Genomic DNA, 19670 nt, shown 5'->3' on the forward strand with positions numbered 1-19670 from the left:
ATTTGTGTAAAAGTGGTAGTACTGGCATGTTGAAATAGGCAACATAATGAAGATCACATACAATTTTGACGTAGAGCAGTTCAGGCTGGCACTGTCATGATAGCTATGACATTTGGAGGAAATGGAGCATTGTATATAGGATGTAGTACTTAGTCTTTGCTGTAGGGGGCACTATGGTTGAAGTTGACTATTGTTATGTCAATTTGTTCAGAGGCCAACCCTGATCATACAAGCAAAATTTCAATCAGATCAGACAAAGTATATATGATGTAGTACTTAGTTCTGCAGTAGGGTGCACTATGGTTGAAGTTGACTATTGTTATGTCGCTGTGTTCAGAGGCCAACCCTGATCATACAAGGGAAATTTTAAGCAGATCCGAGAAAGTATGTATGATGTAGTACCGTCTCTTTCCAGTAGGGGGCGCTATGTTAATGGCATAAGTGTATTAGGTTAGATGTGATCAGGCCAGAACTGACATTGTTCATGTGAAATTTTGAGCAAATCTGACATTGGGTGCATCTGAATTGTCCCTCCTATCTCCTTTCACTATCCACTTTACCTTAACCCCGGAAGCAGTTAAGTGGCGGCCATGATAAGAGCCGTTCAAATTCTCTAAAAGTTAAGGAAAGGTGGGTCAATTCTTCCTTTATAACCTCCTTTAGCATAGGATACACTGGACCATCCTTTACGAAAGGAGATGAGATTTGACGCCCCACAATTCCTTGCGGCCACAACATTTAAAGCGACTCGCGTATCCGACCGCTCACGGAAATGAACGATGATCGTAAAGTGACACAGATCATGTAAGAGATAAAAAGATAAGAGACATTTTTATCAGATGATGTTTTATTCAACATATTTCATTCAATTCAGAATGTTTTGTGCATTTCTTCAGTTGTACATTCTTGTCTTGCATACATGTAACAATTAATTTCATATTTATTTTGATGTTGATTTATGAGTGGACAGGAAGGTGATGGTTTCATTTTTGTTACTTGTAGCCTGGTATTCTATATTTATTTTATTTCAATACCAACCTTTTGAAAATTAGGATTATTTCACCGGTAAGAAGGCACAGAAAGAGTTTTTTTGATGCGTTTTTGTAGTCCATTTTCGGAACACTGTAGTTTCAACACGGCAGACCCACGTCATTAACCTCCGCCGGCCCGTTGCATTTAATGACGTCGCCTAGTGGAAAATGCGGTTGGATTGTCAGAGCAACGAGATCGCCTTTCACTAAGTCCTTTATGAATTCTCCTAACATCTTTCCTTGACCTCATGACGTTTTCGCGTGGTTAAGGTAAAGTGGATAGTGAAAGGAGATAGGAGGGACAATTCGGATGCACCCATTGTATATGGGAGGTAGTACTTATTCTTTGCAGTAGGGGGCGCTATGGTTACAATTTGTTCTAGCTATGTGACTGTGTTCAGAGTCCAACCCTGATTATACATGTGAAAGTTGGAGCAAATCTGACATTGTATATGGCAGAAAGTACTTGTACTTTGCAGTCGGGGCGCTATGGTTAAACTTTATTATTGTTTTGGGATGGTGTTCAGAAGCCAACCCTGATTATACCAGTGAAAATTAGAGCAGATCAGACAAAGTATATGAGACGTAGTACAGTGTCTTTCCAGTATGGGGAGCTATGTCAGTGGCCCAGTTGTATTACGTTAGATGTGAGCAGGCCAGTACTGAGATCATACATGTGAAATTTCAATCAGATCAGACAAAGTATGTATGATGTACTACTTAGTCCTTGCATGAGGGGGCTCTATGGTTAAACTTTATTATTATTTTGTCATTGTGTCCAGAGGCCAACCCTGAACATACCTGAGAAATTAGAAAAAGATCAGACAAAGTATATAAGATGTAGTACTTACTCCTTGCAGTAGGGGGCACTATGGTTAAAGTTGACTATTGTTATGTCAATGTGTTCAGAGGCCAACCCTGATCATACCTGGGAAATTTTAAGCAGATCCGTGAAAGTATGTATGATGTAGTACTTAGTCCTTGCATTAGAGGGCGCGAAGGTTAAAGTTGACTATTGTTATGTCAATGTGTTCAGAGTCCAACCCTGATCATACCTGGGAAATTTCAATCATATCAGACAAAGTATGTAGGATGTAGTGCTTAGTCCTTGCAGTAGGGGGCGCTATGGTTGAAGTTGACTATTGTTATGTTAATGTGTTCAGAGGCCAACCCTGATCATACATGTGAAATTTCAATCAGATCAGACAAAGTATATAAGATGTAGTACTTACTCCTTGCAGTAGGGGGCACTATGGTTAAACTTTATTATTGTTTTGTCATTGTGTCCAGAGGCCAACCCTGATCATACCTGGGAAGTTTAAGCAGATCGGAGAAAGTATGTATGATGTAGTACTTAGTCTTTGCATTAGGGGGCGCTATGGTTAAAGTTAAATATCGTTATGTCAATGTGTTCAGAGGCCAACCCTGATTATACCTGGGAAATTTAAGCAGATCGGAGAAAGTATGTATGATGTAGTACTTAGTCCTTGCATTAGGGGGCGCTATGATTAAACTTTATTATAGTTTTGTGTCACTGTGTTCAGAGGCCAACCCTGATCATACCTATGTAATTTCAAGAAGATCAGACAAAGAGTTACAGCCACTTCCTGTTTGATGGCGATGTGATTTGTGGACTTCCTGTTGAGTTTTGGGCGTGGGTTGAAGAGGCTTTTTTGTAGGTTTTGTCATGTTGGAAGTGCATAGTAAAATTCAGAATTGTAGGTTCAACGTGCAATGTTGGGGCTGAATGTTTGAAATATTGTAGGGGGTGCCACTGAGCCAATAAGCCACGCCCACTCACTTAAACGGTATAACATGTTTGACTACTACCAGGATTATATGCATGAAGTGATTGACGCGTCTGTATGGCGACAGCGTTGGACGTAGGCGTTTGAGTTTGAAAGTGTTGTATGGCCAAGGTGTTAGCATGGTCCACACCAATTTTGAGGGGAAAATGAGCTACCGTGTAGCAATGGCTAATGCTAATTGAGAAGCAGTAACTTCCTGTTGTCAACAGGTGGCGCTGTGACTTATCAAAAAATGTCAATCATGGATGTGTTCAGGGCGGGTCCCGTATCATGCATGAGAAATTTTAATATGATTGAACAGTAGATGGCAGAGATATAACCATTTACTTTTTTGGCAACTTGCCAAAACGCAAGTATCGCAAATATAAGATTTTTCCTGAGACCTGATGACCGTGGAAAGTTTGGTGAGTTTTCGGGCATGTTCAGGCCCTCAAAAGTGGCCGCAAAGAGGAGGAACAATAAAAAGAAGAAGAAGAATCGCGAGGGTTTCGTGCTCGGGCCCTAATGAACAAAGACATAAAAGGAATTAAAGATGAGGGGGGTTTGGAACACAAAATATTGTTATTTGCAGACGACATATTAACCTATATAAGTTGTATGCAGGCTTGAGACAGGCAAACAATGGACTTGGGCCTGCATCTCTGTGAGAAGCCTCATTTGAGTTATTCACTGAGACCTAAAAGGACTCTTGATCCCAGAATCCCCTGCAATACTTCACACCTACGCGTGAAGTAAGGGGGGACCGGAACCTCTCTCTCCTCATTGGAGGGGACCTGAGGTAGACCCCTCATGAAGGAGACCAGGTGACAAAACTCTGAGACTTCTATTGCTCTCTCTCTTTCCACGCACTGACTTCTAGTGTTCAGAGACACAAACTCACGTCCTGTTCTCTGCAACAGTCTTCCTTTGTTTTAAGTTTTGGCGCGCAGGTAATCCGTGGCCGGCAGTGTTCTGAATTCCGAGCTCGGATTGTCCAGTGAATGCATCTCAGTTTCCTGGAGAGCGTCAGACTATAATAGGTTATAAGGAAAATAACGGTCTTATTCCATCCTGCAATGAAAGGACATCAATGGACAGCTTCCCACTCAACAGAGAACCAACGAAGCCCCTCTTGCCGTAAGGGACCCTTGCCGCCATCAAACGCCTCTGCACCAGAACGGACAGATCTGTTTTATCGCCGGATTCCTTTTTCCTTCACCAATTGCGGGCAAAGCGATTCACAAGTGCAGACTTAAACACAGAGGGACAGTGAAAGTCAGATTAAAACACAAGTAGGAACATTAAATCTTACTGTCAGCATAATGTGGATACTTCCAGATTTAACCCGTCGCCATCCCTCATTATGTCACTTTGTGTTTTATAACAGGACGCTGTAGAAACTTTGTTTTACCCTCATGGACGACGCTTTGGACGATGAATTCTTAGGTCTGGGCAGAATTAGCTTTAGAGAGTGTTTTTAGCAATTGTTTGATTGATGCGGAAACTATAATTTTTGTCTTTGTTGGACCGCAGCGTCCTGAGTTTATCTGTTTGAAACTCTTGTTGTTCCTGTTTTGGACCGCTGCGTCCTATATGTGTTTAGCGTAACAGCGTTATAACCAGGTATTACTCTTCTGATCAGAAAGGCCAGTGTAAACCGTATTAACTTGAATTCAGCCATTGGTTTGTTTCTGTGAATTACTCCGAGTTGTGGCGCGGGATTCGGACTGTGCCTCTTCAGGCACGCATTTCTCTCCTCCTCCACTCTCCTCCTTTCTTTCCCTTTTACTTACTAACACACACACACACACACACACACACACACACACACACACACACACACACACACACACACACACACACACACACACACACACACACACACACACACACACACACACACACACACACACACACACACACACACACACACAGATTCCCGTGTAGACGCACATCTGGAGACTAACTCCACCACCGCGCCATTACGCATCTGTACACTGGCGGCCATTCAAACGCCTCAGAGACACAGATCGTGTAGGGCCGAACTCGGCCTCTTTTAGACCTATAAGACCACTAGGTCTTTGTTAGGTGTGCGCCATCGGAAGGGCGACCACGTAGGAAAAAGCAATCTCCCCCTTTTCCCCCTCCTCTCTCTCTTTCATTCACATTCACAGACACAGACACAGACACAGACACAGACACAGACACAGACACACAGACACACAGACACACACATACAGCTACACTTTTAGACCTCTGATTACTGGTGTATTTGCATTGTGATATAAGCTGGGTGCGAGGGCTTTGTGTATGGATTTGACGCCTTCATGTTATTAAATATAGTTATTAATTATTAATAATATTAGTAATTAAGTAACTAACTAATTTTTCCCCCTCCTCTCTCTCTTTCATTCACACACACACACACACACACACACACACACACACACACACACACTACACATATACATTGTGATATAAGCTGGGTGCAAGGGCTTTGTGTATGGATTTCACGCCTTCAATTTATTAAATATAGTTATTAATTATTAATATTATTAGTAATTAAGTAACTAACTAATTTTTCCCCTCCTCTCTCTCTTTCATGTGTTGTTGCCCCTTAACCTCATGTATAAAACATATTGACAGTGGGGGCTCACATCAGCCGGCACCAGTCACTTCCCCTGACCCCAGCATCCTCATAACACACACACACACACACACACACACACACACACAAACACACACACACACACACACACACACACACACACACACACACACACACACACAGACACAGACACAGACACAGACACACACACACACACACACACACACATACACACTACACATATACATTGTGATATAAGCTGGGTGCAAGGGCTTTGTGTATGGATTTCACACCTTCAATTTATTAAATATAGTTATTAATTATTAATAATATTAGTAATTAAGTAACTAATTTGAGACTGATTTGAGTGATATTTTGGTTATATTTCCCTAATTACAGGGTGGTGCCCCAAACAAGATTAAACATAGTTTAATGATAATTGTATTTGTATTATTAATAATTAAATATAATTATTAAAGAATATAACCGAAGTTGACTTGATACAACCCCAGCAAATGGTGCCCTGTGTGAGGCCTTCAATAAACCAGCTTTATTGCACTGTAAATGCACAGTAATCCGAATTTTTAATCCTAAAAGAGATCTTTCTTGAGTTAAGATTACTAATGAATGCACTAGAGAAACGTTGAAAATATGGTCGATAGTACGAAAGAAATTAGGACTGTCAAACTCCACTTGCAGAGCGACTAAAATAGCATTAAATCCAGATTTTGTACCCTCCACTATGGATACAGGATACAACAAATGGGCAAGCAAAGGATTTATTTATATAGCACAAGCGTTTAAAGGACAGAACATGAAGTCTCTTGAACAACTTAGAAAGGAGTTTAGTCTACCTGCACAAGATTTTTATAAATTTCTACAATTAATTATCTTCAGAACCATAAGGAATGGGATAGAATTTGCAGAGCACCCTCTGAAATAGAGCAAGTATTTATGTCATTTACAGAAAAAGATACAAAGAAAGGTGTTATTTCAAAAATGTATAAAGCATTGTAACATGAATCTGAAAATAACAATATGAGGGTTAAAGAAAAATGGGAACTAGAAACAAACATTATAATAAGAGATGAACAATGGGAGGAATCATTCAAAGAGGGACATGCATTAACAAACAGTCCAATGTGGAGGGAGTTTGACTGGAAAGTCAAAATGCGATACTTTAACACTCCATCCATCACCTCATTTTTTTGGTCAGATTCTTGGCATCAATCTAATGTTGGATCCTTCACTCTTTATTCTAGGTATAGCTCCTGATATCAACATGGACAGAGACTTGATTTCCTTGATTAGAATTTTACTATTAATAGCAAAGAAAACAATAACAGCATCCTGGCTGAAACCACAGCCTCCCAACATAAATAAGTGGAGACAAAGATTAAAAAATGTTTTCATCATGGAAAACATCACAGCCAGATTACAGCTGAAAACAAATAGATTTGATGTAAAAATGGGACCCAGTGATGCAGGTAATGCCTGGGCTCTAGTCACCTCTTAATATTTTTATTTTAAATTTTATTTTATTTATTTATTTTACTTTAAATGTACTTGTCTATTGTATAGCAAATTACCTATATGTTTCAGAAGTTGTTAGTCAATCAAGGAAAAAGGATTGAAAAACGATGTGAAGGCTGCCATATGTGTGGTTATATGCATATATGTAAATCTATGTCTATCTAATGTAGGTATGAAGGAAAGGGTGTGTGTATATAATACATGTATGGATATAGATGTGTAGTTGTTTGGTAAAATTGCATGTCAGGATTTCATGAGAAAATGGACAAGTGTAACTGAAAAGCATCTCCTGAAGTTGTATATGTTGTCTGTGTACTAAATAAAAATATAAGTAAAAAAAAAAGGATCATGTTTAGATTGTGGTAATTTTATTTTTAGAAAAGCAGAGTTCGTCTTTCAGCACAGTGACTCACTTTTTAATATATTTAAATTTAGAGGATCACATTTTGCATCTAATGAAATCTTTGACGTATTTATTACAATAACTGGAACCAAGCTACTGAATGAAAGTGATGAATTTAAAGAAAACACATTCAGTCGTTTTGAATTTGCTTTTATTGTAGTAGAAAGTTTCAGCATTAATATAAGATTTTAAGTCACAAAGAAAAGATTATCACATTTTATCCAATACAATTCTCATGAATCAGATTTTTAAATCCAGACTGGGAGGTGGCTGTGAGGATAAACTGAGTCTGTCAGCTCGCCATGAACGTCCGTTGTGTTTTTTTATTAAAAAGAGAAACTTAATTGATTGATATGGCTTATGATGATATCTTAAAGAGAAATATGCAGCAAAATCAAATTCCATCATTCTTTATCTTCAAAAGGTCCAAATGTTGTTTATTAATTAAACTGGCTGTAAAAAGGTCAAACGTTCTATTTTGTTGTTTTATTAAATGTTTGTTGTCTAAAATCACAGGAGTTCAGTCTGTGAATGTTGGAGTTCATTATTAATTATTATTTAATTATGAGCAGATTTCTCATTTCAGACGTTTTGACTTGTAGTAGTTATAAAAATATTGAATAAAATATCAAAATAAAAGATATCTACAATCTGGAAAATATTCATAGATAAAATGTTATGTTGAAGAAATGTAACGTCCACAAATTTCTGGAAATGTAGTTGATAATTATAATCATTTGTTTTATTTTCTTTACTTCAAATCTGATGTGAGACAAATTAAATGTAACGTTTAAACTTTAAAATCTCTGTTGTCGCACACATGCCAAATGTCTGTCTTTACTAAAAGCAAGATCACGACTGTTTTCATATAATTAATTATTAAAATTAAGTTTTTGTTTCCATGAAGACTTTTAAATTTAAAAAAGGGGATTTGATTGACCTGTTGTAAATAAATCAATTGAAAAAATTCACATTAATGAAATTCACCTTAATAGAGCAATATAAAACGATCTTATCAAGTTGACATGCTCTGACTTTTCATATAAAATGGTCAATATATTTTCATGTTTCTTAGGTATTTTTTTTATACCTCTGAGCTGGTAGACTAGATTGACCTAACTTTTACAAATTTAATGTTTGTCACACAAACCTCCCTCACCTCTTAATAAGAATCTGGATTTTTTATATTTGAGTCTAAATTTAAAGAAGACAGAGAATCATCTAGAAATTCATTTGCATAATGATTGGCTCCGCCCATTCAGATTAAAGCCATTTTGATTGGTGAAAGCTCGTTGGAAATGGTGATGGGCGGGGTCACAGATCTGTGAACCCATCATCTCGGGCTTTAATTTCAACATCAATCACTCCGCCAACCTAAAAAAGCACAACAGAACATCAACCAGACATAATCTGAATGCTAACATTAAAATGTTTCTTTTCTTTAAATTAGCAGAACAATGTCTAGATATAATGCAATGAGTAAAAGTAAGAAAGAATGTCTGCATACTGTATGTTTTGATTATTTGATTTTCGTTTAAAAAATGAATATTCAATAAATAAATCGAGTGAAAGTTGGGTTGAAGAACAAGGTGATTTTCTTTTTCAGAATCAAAAACTGATTATTCAAATAAAAAAATGGTTTGATTTTTATTTTCCCTTTTAGAAAGGAAAAAAGAAATAACTAGAAAACAGAAACACAAATTAGTTAGTGTATTTCTTAGACGGGGCAGGAGAACCAAAATATACACATAAAAAAGACGAGTAGAGTAATATGAACAGAGAAAGTCGGGGAGGTTACCCGGCCGAGGTTGCTGCAGACCATAACAGCCACAAGTCGGCGTTGTCCTTCCAGTCGAGGGATGAACGACTCCGTCCAGGAGTACGAAGCTTGAGGCTCAATGACACTGAAACACAGTCAGGCATAAATAAACCGCTTCTAAACAATACTCAGCAAACATCAGTCAGCATGTCATCAGAGGGGAGTGCACCTGTAGAAACGAGTCTTGTAGCTTATGAGTCCCGATCCCTCTATGGCCACGATTACATCCTGCAGGGGGAAGCTGTAGGGGTTGGTGAAGGAGGCGGTCACAAACATCTCCTTCTGCACCTGAAGCTGCCCACTCGCCTGCAAACACATTACAAAAGGTTGTATTTATAAAGTAGAACCATTCCAGTAGGTTTAAAGACGCGTCAGGTGGATTTTTTCCATTCATTTATTGCTGTGAGTAGTGGCAAAGCTGTAGGAGGATGTTTCAAAACTTCATATCCAATCCTTAAAGACCCAGATGAGAAATATCTGCATAAAATGACTGTAAGATATTAGTTTAGTCTGTTAACTGTCCCAACGAGGCTGTAAAAGTGAGCGTTGTGCTTTCCTTAAAGAGTAACTACAGAACTACTAACAGAAAACAAGATCAGCAAAGAGTTGAGACCACTATGTCCAAATGGGATGCCAAAGTCGACTTAAACTAAAAGTTCTCAACAAAAACTTTGAGTAACTATCTAAAGACATCTTTTGATTCCTGATGTGCATGCATATGTGTGTGTGTGTGTGTGTGTGTGTGTGTGTGTGTGTGTGTGTGTGTGTCTGCATGCGTGTCTTTGTTTTTACCTCCACGGTGAGGTGAGGGGTCTGCAGTTCGACCACCTTGATGGCGGTCAGTGATTGTTCATCAGCCTGTCCAGTCACAACAAAGCGCAGAGAGACCTGAGTGCCCAGGTGAGGCAGGTACTCCTCAGTGGTGACCTTCAGCATCACACGCTCCACTGCAACACACACACACACACACACACACACACACACACACACACACACACACACACACACACACACACACACACACACACACACACACACACACACACACACACACACACACACACACACACACACACACACACACACAGAGAAATCTTTATCATAACAGAGTTTATTTGTAAAGCTACAAATGACTTTTTCCTTTAGGTGTTTCTCACTCTGGTGGGCAGGCACGGTGACAGTGAAGTCATAATCTTTGAAGTGATTGGCTGTGACTCCAGTGTAGAAGATGACCGACTCAGACAGGTGAGCCTGGACGGTTTTGGGGAGATCACCCTGGTTCTGGAAATCCACGGCCAGGATCACATCCTGACACATCTGGACCTGAAGAGAGGGACAAAGATGGAGAAAATAAATACTTGAAAATGTTAATAAACAAAAAAGCAAGTGTAAAATGGATGAGGGTTGAAGGACTAGTGGGATGGATGGATGGATGGATGGATGGATGGATGGATGGATGGAAGTAGAGATGGATGAATCATTGAAAAAGCAGATGGATGTGTTGATGGAAAACAAGTGTAATACATGAGTAAATGAAAGGGATGACTTTTTGGATGGATTGCCTTTTGGAAAGCTGTTCAATTGGAATTTTTAAAACGATGAATGGATAACTTGATGGAGTAATTAATGTATACATAGATATAAGAAAAGATGGATGGATACACAGATTAATAAATATATGGAGGGATGAAAGGTTGGATGATGGATTAAACAGATCAATGGTAAAGTGGAGAGAGGAACAGATTATCAAGAGACAAAAAAGATTGATGTATGGATGGGAATAAGAAATGGATAACACATGTTGGTTAGATTAATGGATGAATGTAAGGATGGATGGATAATGAAGATGGATACAGAGACATATGGATGGATGGATGGATAAACAGATTTATAGATGTATGAATGGATAAAGGGTTGGCAGATGGACTCAAAAGATACATTCTAAGGTGGAAAGATGAATGGATGGATGGATGCCTGATTGTTTGTTTGATTGGTTGATTGATTGATTGATTGATTGGTTGGATGAATACACAGGTCATGTCAAGACAGACTTAGAAAGACTTATGGAGGATTGATAGAGTGATGAACATCGGAGGATGAATAGATAGATCGTGTAGTTTTTAAAGACAGGTGTGCAGACAGGTGTTTTACCGGCTCAGCACTGATGGAAACAGACATCTTAGACTCTTCCAGCTCAGAGTGATCCCTCTCACAGCCGTATTCCTCCGCCCGGGCCATTGTCCTGTTATCCTCTGGACTATCTGAATACAAAAAACAAAACAGTCCACACAGTGTTCTATTTTTTAGACTCTTTTAACTTATTTACACATTGTTGGTTTTTTTCATTTTTTAGAAGTATTGTGTTACCTTGAAGGTACTTGTAGTTGCGTGTGATGTCCAGACGTTCATATTTGCCAACAGCTTTGGTGCAGATCAGCTTTCCAATGTAAGTCTTGTCCACTTTGAATGCACTCAGAGTCCCATAACGATCCCGCTTATGGTAGACAACATCACTGTTCACCTGGTGATGGAGGTCATAAACATGGAGTAAATAACTTCACCTTTGTCGAATCATATCATTCAGTATAGTATCATAATTCATCATATCGTATCAAAAAGTATTGCGGCTGCATACTTCCATCTTTTGTACTGAAATAAGGCTTGAATAGGAATATGTAAAATACACTGTATTTCTAAACTTTAGTATTGTTCCTTTGAAAAGTTTTTGTTCTTCTTGTCTTTTGAAAACGGTTAAAAACGAACCTCAGCAAAGACGAATCCGCAGTCAAATGGGTGACACAGCAGACCGTCCTTGATGGCATTGACAGAGGATGGACCGCAGCGATAAAATCCTGATATCAAACACAGGATCATAACTATCATTCTCCATATTTATTGATATTTTCATCTTTTATTTATCTGGCTGTATCCAAATGTCCTACCATCGCTGGTCTCCTGCGGCGTGGCGTCCACCACCTGCCAGCCGCTGCAGTGGGGCGGGAGGTCGTGACGGTTGATGAACACTTCGTTCCAGCAGTGGTAGTTCCTAGAGGGAACATATGTAATGTAAGTACACTTGGTTTTTAAGTGAGCAAAACACTGTAGAAGAAAAGCTGTAATTACTCTATTTTCTTTTCCTGATTCTTAACTCCTTCTTTACAAAAGTTTTTTAAGAATTATTGCGATATTAGTTTTTGTAGGATTGTTTTTTTCTTCACTCCGAGTTATTTAGCTATTGGCAAATATTTTACTCATGGATTGTTCTAAATAAAACTGTTTTATTTTCATGAATAAGAGGTAGAACTAGCCTTTTGTATTTGGGATACTTAAAAAAAATCAATAACATAAGATCATCAATATATACTAATTAGTTATAAAAACAGGTAGAAAGATAAGTTACTTTAGTTACTGCAACAACACCTTTAGCTTTCTTACATCCAAACTTAAATATGATGTTATGTGGGATTCAGATTTCACAAGACTTTAAAAATACAATTTTTATGGAAATTAAACAGAGCCCTTAAAGAGACATGGACTGGAAAAAAAAAAAAGAGTTTCTAAGGTACACCAGAAACTCACCCATGGTGCTCATCCTATGAGACAGAATGACAGAAACTCTCTGGTGCACACACACACACCATCTTACCATCTTAATGATCATTTGAAGTTTGTGCTCATAGGATGGCTTTGTAAGGAGGAGAAAGTTGCCTTGCACACCTGACACTCAATTTAAAAAAAATTGTTTTCTGCCCATGTCCCCATAGGGGCTCCGTAAAATTCAAACATCATCAAGAACAAAATTTTAGGGATAAAAACAATTGTTACAGTTAAGACAGTTATGAGTTTGGTGCATTAGATAAGCAATGCTAATTAGGATCATTTACTGGCTAGTTAATGATTTAAATGATTAAAATCACAGGAGGATGTGTAATAAAATATAAATCTGAAAGTTATGGTTCTAAAAAAATTGGAATAATCTGCAGGATTAAGCAAGCAAAATAAATGAAGGTTTGTTTTTCTGCATACAAATCAGATTGGTGGGAGATTATCTGAGACCCAAACTGTTTTAGTTTAAATCCAAATTTGGGGAAATCTGGAAAGGACTTTACATTAATTCTCTTAAAGCATCATCTACTAGCTAACAGTAACGGCTGAGAGGTTTATGGACGAACCAGATTGAGTCCGTGGTGTGGCGTCTGTCCGGTGAGCCGTCCATCTTGAAGATCAGGTCGGTCCTCAGGTTGCCCGTGTTGTCATGAGCTGAATTGAAGTTGGTGATGACTCTAGCCGGGATGCCGAGGCAACGAAGCACTGCATTGGAATAAAATGATTCATTTCACATTATTACTTTCAAATGTCAAGAAATTATATCAACAACAATGTACCATTTGTGCAGGTATATCACTCTTAATAATACATTTCACTCTGCTCCTTATGAATCTCACGAATGTACAAAATCCCATTTACCTCATTTTAGATCAACTTAATTTAGTTCATTTTGTTTGTTTATTTTTGAATTGCAACTATGTATAATACAAAGATACATTCTTGTGCTCATTACTCTGCTGCACTTATTCAACAGTTGCAGTTGGACCTACAATATTGGGTTCAGATTAAAAACATTTCATTGTTGTTGTTTTGAATCTCTTCTTGTCTTCTTGCGATCATTTGTGTCACTTTGAAGTTGTTGTTTTCTCAATTGTATTGTTATTTATGCATCCTTTGGACTAATGTTTTGGACTCTTTGTGTTATTTTGTAGTTGTTTCCCTCATATGTCGTCATTCTAGCAAGTGGTCGCTATGTTTTCCTTGTTATAATTTTTGCAAATCCTTGGAGTTATTTTGTGGTTGTTTTCTTTTTTGGTGGTTGTGTTTCTTGTGGTCATTTTTCAACACTTTGTGGTGATTTTGAATTTACTTTTTGAAGATTTTTCTTTGTTTTTGAAGATTAATGGACACAAAAAGACCCAGAGCATGTAACTGACAAGCCCCTTTCATACTTGAAATGATCTAAAAGGCTTAAAATATACATTTTGAAGCTTTAACTCAGTGGGACAGTGTGTGTCCTTACAGGTGTTGAAGACCCCAGCGAACACCCAGCACTGGGCATAGCAAACAGGGACTCCAGTGTTGACATACTGCAGCAGAATCTGAACGCTGCCGGTCCAAGATGTCGGGGGTTTGCCCATGGAGAAATCGCCGCCCCAGTTCCCGACCAGCACACCGTAATCATCCTGAGAGTTCACCTGAGGGAAGAGGAAGGTCAAATGTCAGTTACCCTTAGACAGTGATGTTCATACACATTACAACCCCAAAAAGTCTGGACTTTGTATAAATTGTTATAAATAAAAACAGAATGTGAAAACAACAAAATCACATGTTTAATTTGATAATAGCAAAAAGAAAACATATCAAATGTTAAAACTGAGCAATGTCATTGAGTTTGGCCAATGACATGTTGCAAAAAGTTGGGACAGGATCATGTTTACCCCTCTGTAGCATTTATGTGCACAGAGAAAGTCCTGTAAATTTGTTTCTGTTCTGTCCTTGTATTTAACTGCAAAGAATTTTAAAAAATGTCTTACTTAAGGCTTAAACCACGGGGACTTGTGACCAAACAGCTTGGTATGTATTCTCAAATTCATGTCCAATAATTGGAGACTGTTGAACTATAGTTGAGCAGGTTAAGTGCTTCTCAGTCTGTATTCTTACCATGGCCGATGCCATCCTGACCAATTGGACGACGTTGCCTCGGGTGGAGATTGGAATCCGAGAACGATCCAGAATGTAAATACAGGCGTCCAAAATGCCCATCTCAAACTGAAGAGAGATGATGAATTAACTTACAGTTTATTCTCTCTTGAGTTGTTATGATGTTCATTTATTTGAAGGCTGAAACTGATTTTATGCGTTATATCTAAGCTCACTGGCCTTTAAATTCTGCAACTTTTGTCCATTTTGTGTTTTTGAAGGATTTCCTTGTTAACTGTTTTGCACCAAAACACCAAGTTAAATTCCTTTGTATGTGCAAATGAACTTGGTAATAAAAAATGATTCTGATTCTGATATTTGTATATTTGATTGTACCTGCCCATACACCCAGTCGCTCTCTGACACAGCATTGACATCACCCTGGAAGATAATACCGTTGTCGTTCAGGATATACTCCTTCCGTTCTGCTTCATCTTTAAGAAACACAGCGTCCTCTGCAGGGAAAGAGAAATTCTGCTGTTGTTTATGTCCCTCAGAGGCTCAGATTGTTATTCTGAGTGTCTGACAGCATCACAGAAAGGATCCCTACAGAGATAGGCCTTTGTGTGGGCCACCAGGGGGCAGTAGAGTGTCTGTGGGTGTTCGTACCTGGACACCAGGCATTGCACAGCAGGTACAAGTCGGTCCTGGCATCCCTCTTGGTTCGCTGAATGCTGTTGCCTGCAATGACAGCCACATAGGTACGAAACTTCCCCACGATGGCGTTGGCCGTCGGCGTGATCCCCAATATCACAGACTCCCCCTGCTCCTCCAGGATCGTACCTGACCACGAGCTACCTTCACGGTCGCCAAAAGTCACCACCAGCAGAGTTCCTTTACTGGGAGAAGGGTTAGAGCCTGAGGAGGAGGAGGAGCAGGAGGGTCAGTGATATTTGGGGTTGGAGGAAACGAGGCAAGGAGAGGAAGCAATGAGAAGAGAGAGAAAATAAGGAGAGGGAAGTCAGAGACAAGAAACAACCAAAGAAGAGGAGAGGAGGGAAAAGGTGAGGAAAGGAGAAAAACAGGATGGGAAAGGAAATTAGTTAAAAGGGTAGTGGCTTAGAGAGACAAGAAGTTAGAACAGGGGATGGCAGGAGGCAAGGAGAGGTAAAGAAACGAGAGAGGGAAGAGAGAGATGGAGAGGAAATCAAGGGAGGAGCGCAAAGAGGAGTGTTGAGGAGGGGAGACAGAAGGAGAAGAGGATACACGGTAAGGAGTGCAGGAGGGGAGAAAAGGAAAGAAAAGGAGACAAGGAGAGAATACAAGGAGAGGAAAACAGACAAGAGCCAGAGAGAGGAATGAAGGACATGACAGGAAACAAGGAGAGGAAAGAAGGATATGACAGGAAAACAAGGAAACAAGGAAACAAGAGAAGGAAACAGTATTTCTGTCTTCTGTCATTCTTGACTCAAAATAAATAACAATTCATTTATTTTAATGTGATTAAAAATATCAGATTTTATGGAGCTGAGGCCAAACATGTCTGCAAACATCTGTCAGACGGAGCATGTGTGTGTGTGTGTGTGTGTGTGTGTGTGTGTGTGTGTGTGTGTGTGTGTGTGTGTGTGTGTGTGTGTGTGTGTGTGTGTGTGTGTGTGTGTGTGTGTGTGTGTGTGTGTGTGTGATTAGCCATGACTGTGATGCTTCCTGATGAGCTGACAGTAGTTTAATTGTTCAGTAGACGACTGTTAATGAACATCTTTTCGTCAGTTAATTGGTTAACGATGGTCTCAGGTGTGCCAAGCCCTGGCTACTGAGCGTGCTCAGTAGCAGAACACCCCCTCCCCCCATCCCTTTCTACGTGTCATAAAACAGTTTGAAGCTGCTGGGTTTACTCAGAAATATGAATGAAATGAGAACAGATTGATTAAAGACGGATGTTAATTACTCTTTTGAACAGCAGATTTGTATTTAAACATTTTCCTTTAAATGTCCCGTATTATGCTTTTTCTGGTTTTATATGCTCTTTAGTGTGTTTTCAAAGTGTCCTGTGCATGTTTAGGCACATCTCTTTGCAAAAATTCAAAGTCCGCGGAAACGCGGCTTCTCCTACATCCTCCTGTTAGCTGTAGCATTAGCTGCATGTAACGCTCGGTACTAGACCCCCTCGATAAAAATGTGTCAGTCCGACGTCATTGTCAGTGTGAGATCACTGATCTAAGCCCATTGGCTCGTTGTGGCAAGCCCAGCAGCTCATGTTGAAATTTCCAAGATGCGTACTGAGCAACTGACCAATAACGACAGAGCGGATCAGCAGACCAATCAGAGCAGACTTGGCCCACGTGGGGTCTAACAGTGTGGGCTCAGCAGAGCGTAGCTGACAGACTCAGAGGGTAGAGAGAGCAAGGAGGAGCAGTACAGGAAAACAGACACTTTTTTCAGACTTTATCTATTGTGAACGTACAAAAGTAGGTACATAGATTAAATATACAAACCCCAAAAAGGGCAGAATATGGGCTCTTTAAGAGAAGCTCATTTAATCTGAAAACCCCTCACTGTTACCCCAGACCTGCATCATTATCCCCATCCTGATCAGGATCCCGGTCACATCCTTCATCTGACTTTTATCATTTATCCTGATCCCAGCTGAGGGCTGTTTCAGACTCAATTACAGGAACTAAATGTCATCAAACTAGAAAAGTGGTCTTTTTACAAGCTTGCAACCAGTTTTTATGAAATGTTGATCGATTTGACTTCTGGATGGAGACTCACCGATGACAAACTCGACCTGGAAGTCGTCTCCTTTGATGATAGGGCGGTTGAAGGTGATCCTAATGACGAACTGTTTACCGCGTCGGACCACCAGGTTCTTGATGTTGTAGGCGACAGTGTAATGGTTGGGTTTGTTGATCGACTGACACATGTCCACTTTGACCACCGACAGAGCATCTGAGGGAGGAGTAACGAGACAGGCCACCATATTAATATGTTATTGATCGTGATTCATTTCTGCACATTAAATAGAATAAAATAAACATATCTCACCTCCCGAAGGTGCGTTACTTCTGGGCATGGCCTGGTCATCAAAAAACTCAAATTCTGGGAAACCCGCTTCATCATTTATAAGGTTGGAGGTGGGCACCTGAAAAGCATTCAAATATTCATGTGGATCAATTAAAAAGAATATCACAGAGGCCTGATAATATCTAAAGAGTATAATGTTTTTCTGCCAGTGATTCTGTACCGGCTCAGAGTAGCGCCCCCTGTGGGTGTTTGATTCTTTGGCTGAAGACGTCATGGTCGAAGAATCAAAGATTTCACTGATGTCACTAAAAGAAAAAAAAAACACAAAATAAGTATATACAAGTAATACATGCTAAGCTTGTGTGTGTGTGTGTGTGTGTGTGCGTGTGTGTGTGTCTCACCACTCAGCTGAAGAAAGAAGTGTGTGTGTGTCGAGTCTCTGATGATCAGATCAGAAGATGTTCAGATCGACTTCAACTGTCAGTTTATATACACATGCTGCTTCCTCTTCACACACACACACACTCACTCACTCACACACACACACACACACACACACACACACACACACACACACACACACACACACACACACACACACACACACACACACACACACACACACACACACACACACACACACACACACACACACACACACACACACACACACACACACACACACACACACACACACGTAAGTGATTTTCTTATGCTGCTGTTTTTTTTCATAAATCAGTTTTTCTTTTTTACATTACACACAACTTTAGTCCAGTAGAAAAATCATATAGAGATAAACAAAAGAAAAACAACACAGACAAACATTTTATCTTATAAAATTACACCACTAATACAAGCGGTCAAAAAGACAAATTGAAAAACTCTCTTTTTATAAATGATAGAAGATTAACTGGACAAAAGTCAGGATAACTCTAGGAGCTAGAGGGCGCTGTCAAAGGAGTGTAAGGTCGTTTTTGTCCTATACAAACACTGCAGCCAATTAAAAATAGTCTTTTGCTTTTCTGCCACTTCACAAGAAATACTTTTCGTTTGGTTATTTTATTGATTTGAGAAGTTTTAGTGAATGAAGTATTCTTTATTTTTATCATCTTAAGTTCCTGGATACCTCAAAGCATGTTCCTGTTTTTTGTATCTGGAATATGTTCATCTCTCAGGCCCAATAAAGATCAGGATTATATATACATAAGAGGCACATACTGGGCATTAACAGTGTGTTAATTGTTGAATTATTGTACATGAAAAAACAACGTTGTTTTCTTTAGCTTTCTTTTTTGGTTAGTTTCTGTTTTTTTTTTTTTGCTTAACTTTTGAAAAAGCGTTTGTTGTCTGCCTGTTTCTGCAGCATTGTCTTAATCACCTGCAGTTAATCAGTTAACAAGCTGTTTAGGAGCTTTAACTTCATGACCAACATGTTTATAGAATCATGTCACACTTGTGTTTAAAGGTGTTTCATGTTCTAGACATTATTAGATCATGAGGTTTTATTTCTGTACTCATGTTCATTGTACTTCAAAAAATAACTTTTCTCTTTTTTCTCCAAATAAATGTCCTAAAAGACTGTTCAATCTTTTTTTATATGTAAACACAGAAGTCACGTCATTTGATTTAATTTTTTCTGTGTCAGTATCTTCCTCTGACCTTGACCTCAGGCAGTGAGGTCAAGATGACACGCTGCTGCCAATTGGTCAGATTTCCCCACAGTTACAATTCCTCATTTTGCTCTGACATCTGCGCTCTGCTCTGAGATCAGAAA

At 39.1% G+C, this 19670-nt stretch overlaps 1 protein-coding gene across 1 annotated transcript; it reads right to left on the minus strand.

Annotated features, from left to right (window-relative positions):
* Nucleotides 1-8676: 8676 nt before the first annotated feature.
* Nucleotides 8677-18170, minus strand: LOC110000694 (coagulation factor XIII A chain-like). Its single transcript, XM_020656032.1, has 17 exons — nt 18117-18170; nt 17918-18014; nt 17645-17821; nt 15542-15790; nt 15269-15387; nt 14894-15001; nt 14253-14427; nt 13354-13492; nt 12124-12227; nt 11945-12033; nt 11549-11702; nt 11333-11442; nt 10339-10504; nt 9974-10128; nt 9351-9487; nt 9161-9266; nt 8677-8736 (listed from the first exon to the last, which is right to left on the minus strand). Exons 1-17 carry the CDS (start codon nt 18168-18170, stop codon nt 8677-8679), a joined length of 2199 nt encoding a protein of 732 aa, XP_020511688.1.
* Between the last annotated feature and the right edge of the window lie 1500 nt (nt 18171-19670).

The sequence above is a fragment of the Labrus bergylta genome, chromosome 20 (assembly GCF_963930695.1).
Source record: "Labrus bergylta chromosome 20, fLabBer1.1, whole genome shotgun sequence".
In the NCBI taxonomy this organism is placed as follows: domain Eukaryota; kingdom Metazoa; phylum Chordata; class Actinopteri; order Labriformes; family Labridae; genus Labrus; species Labrus bergylta.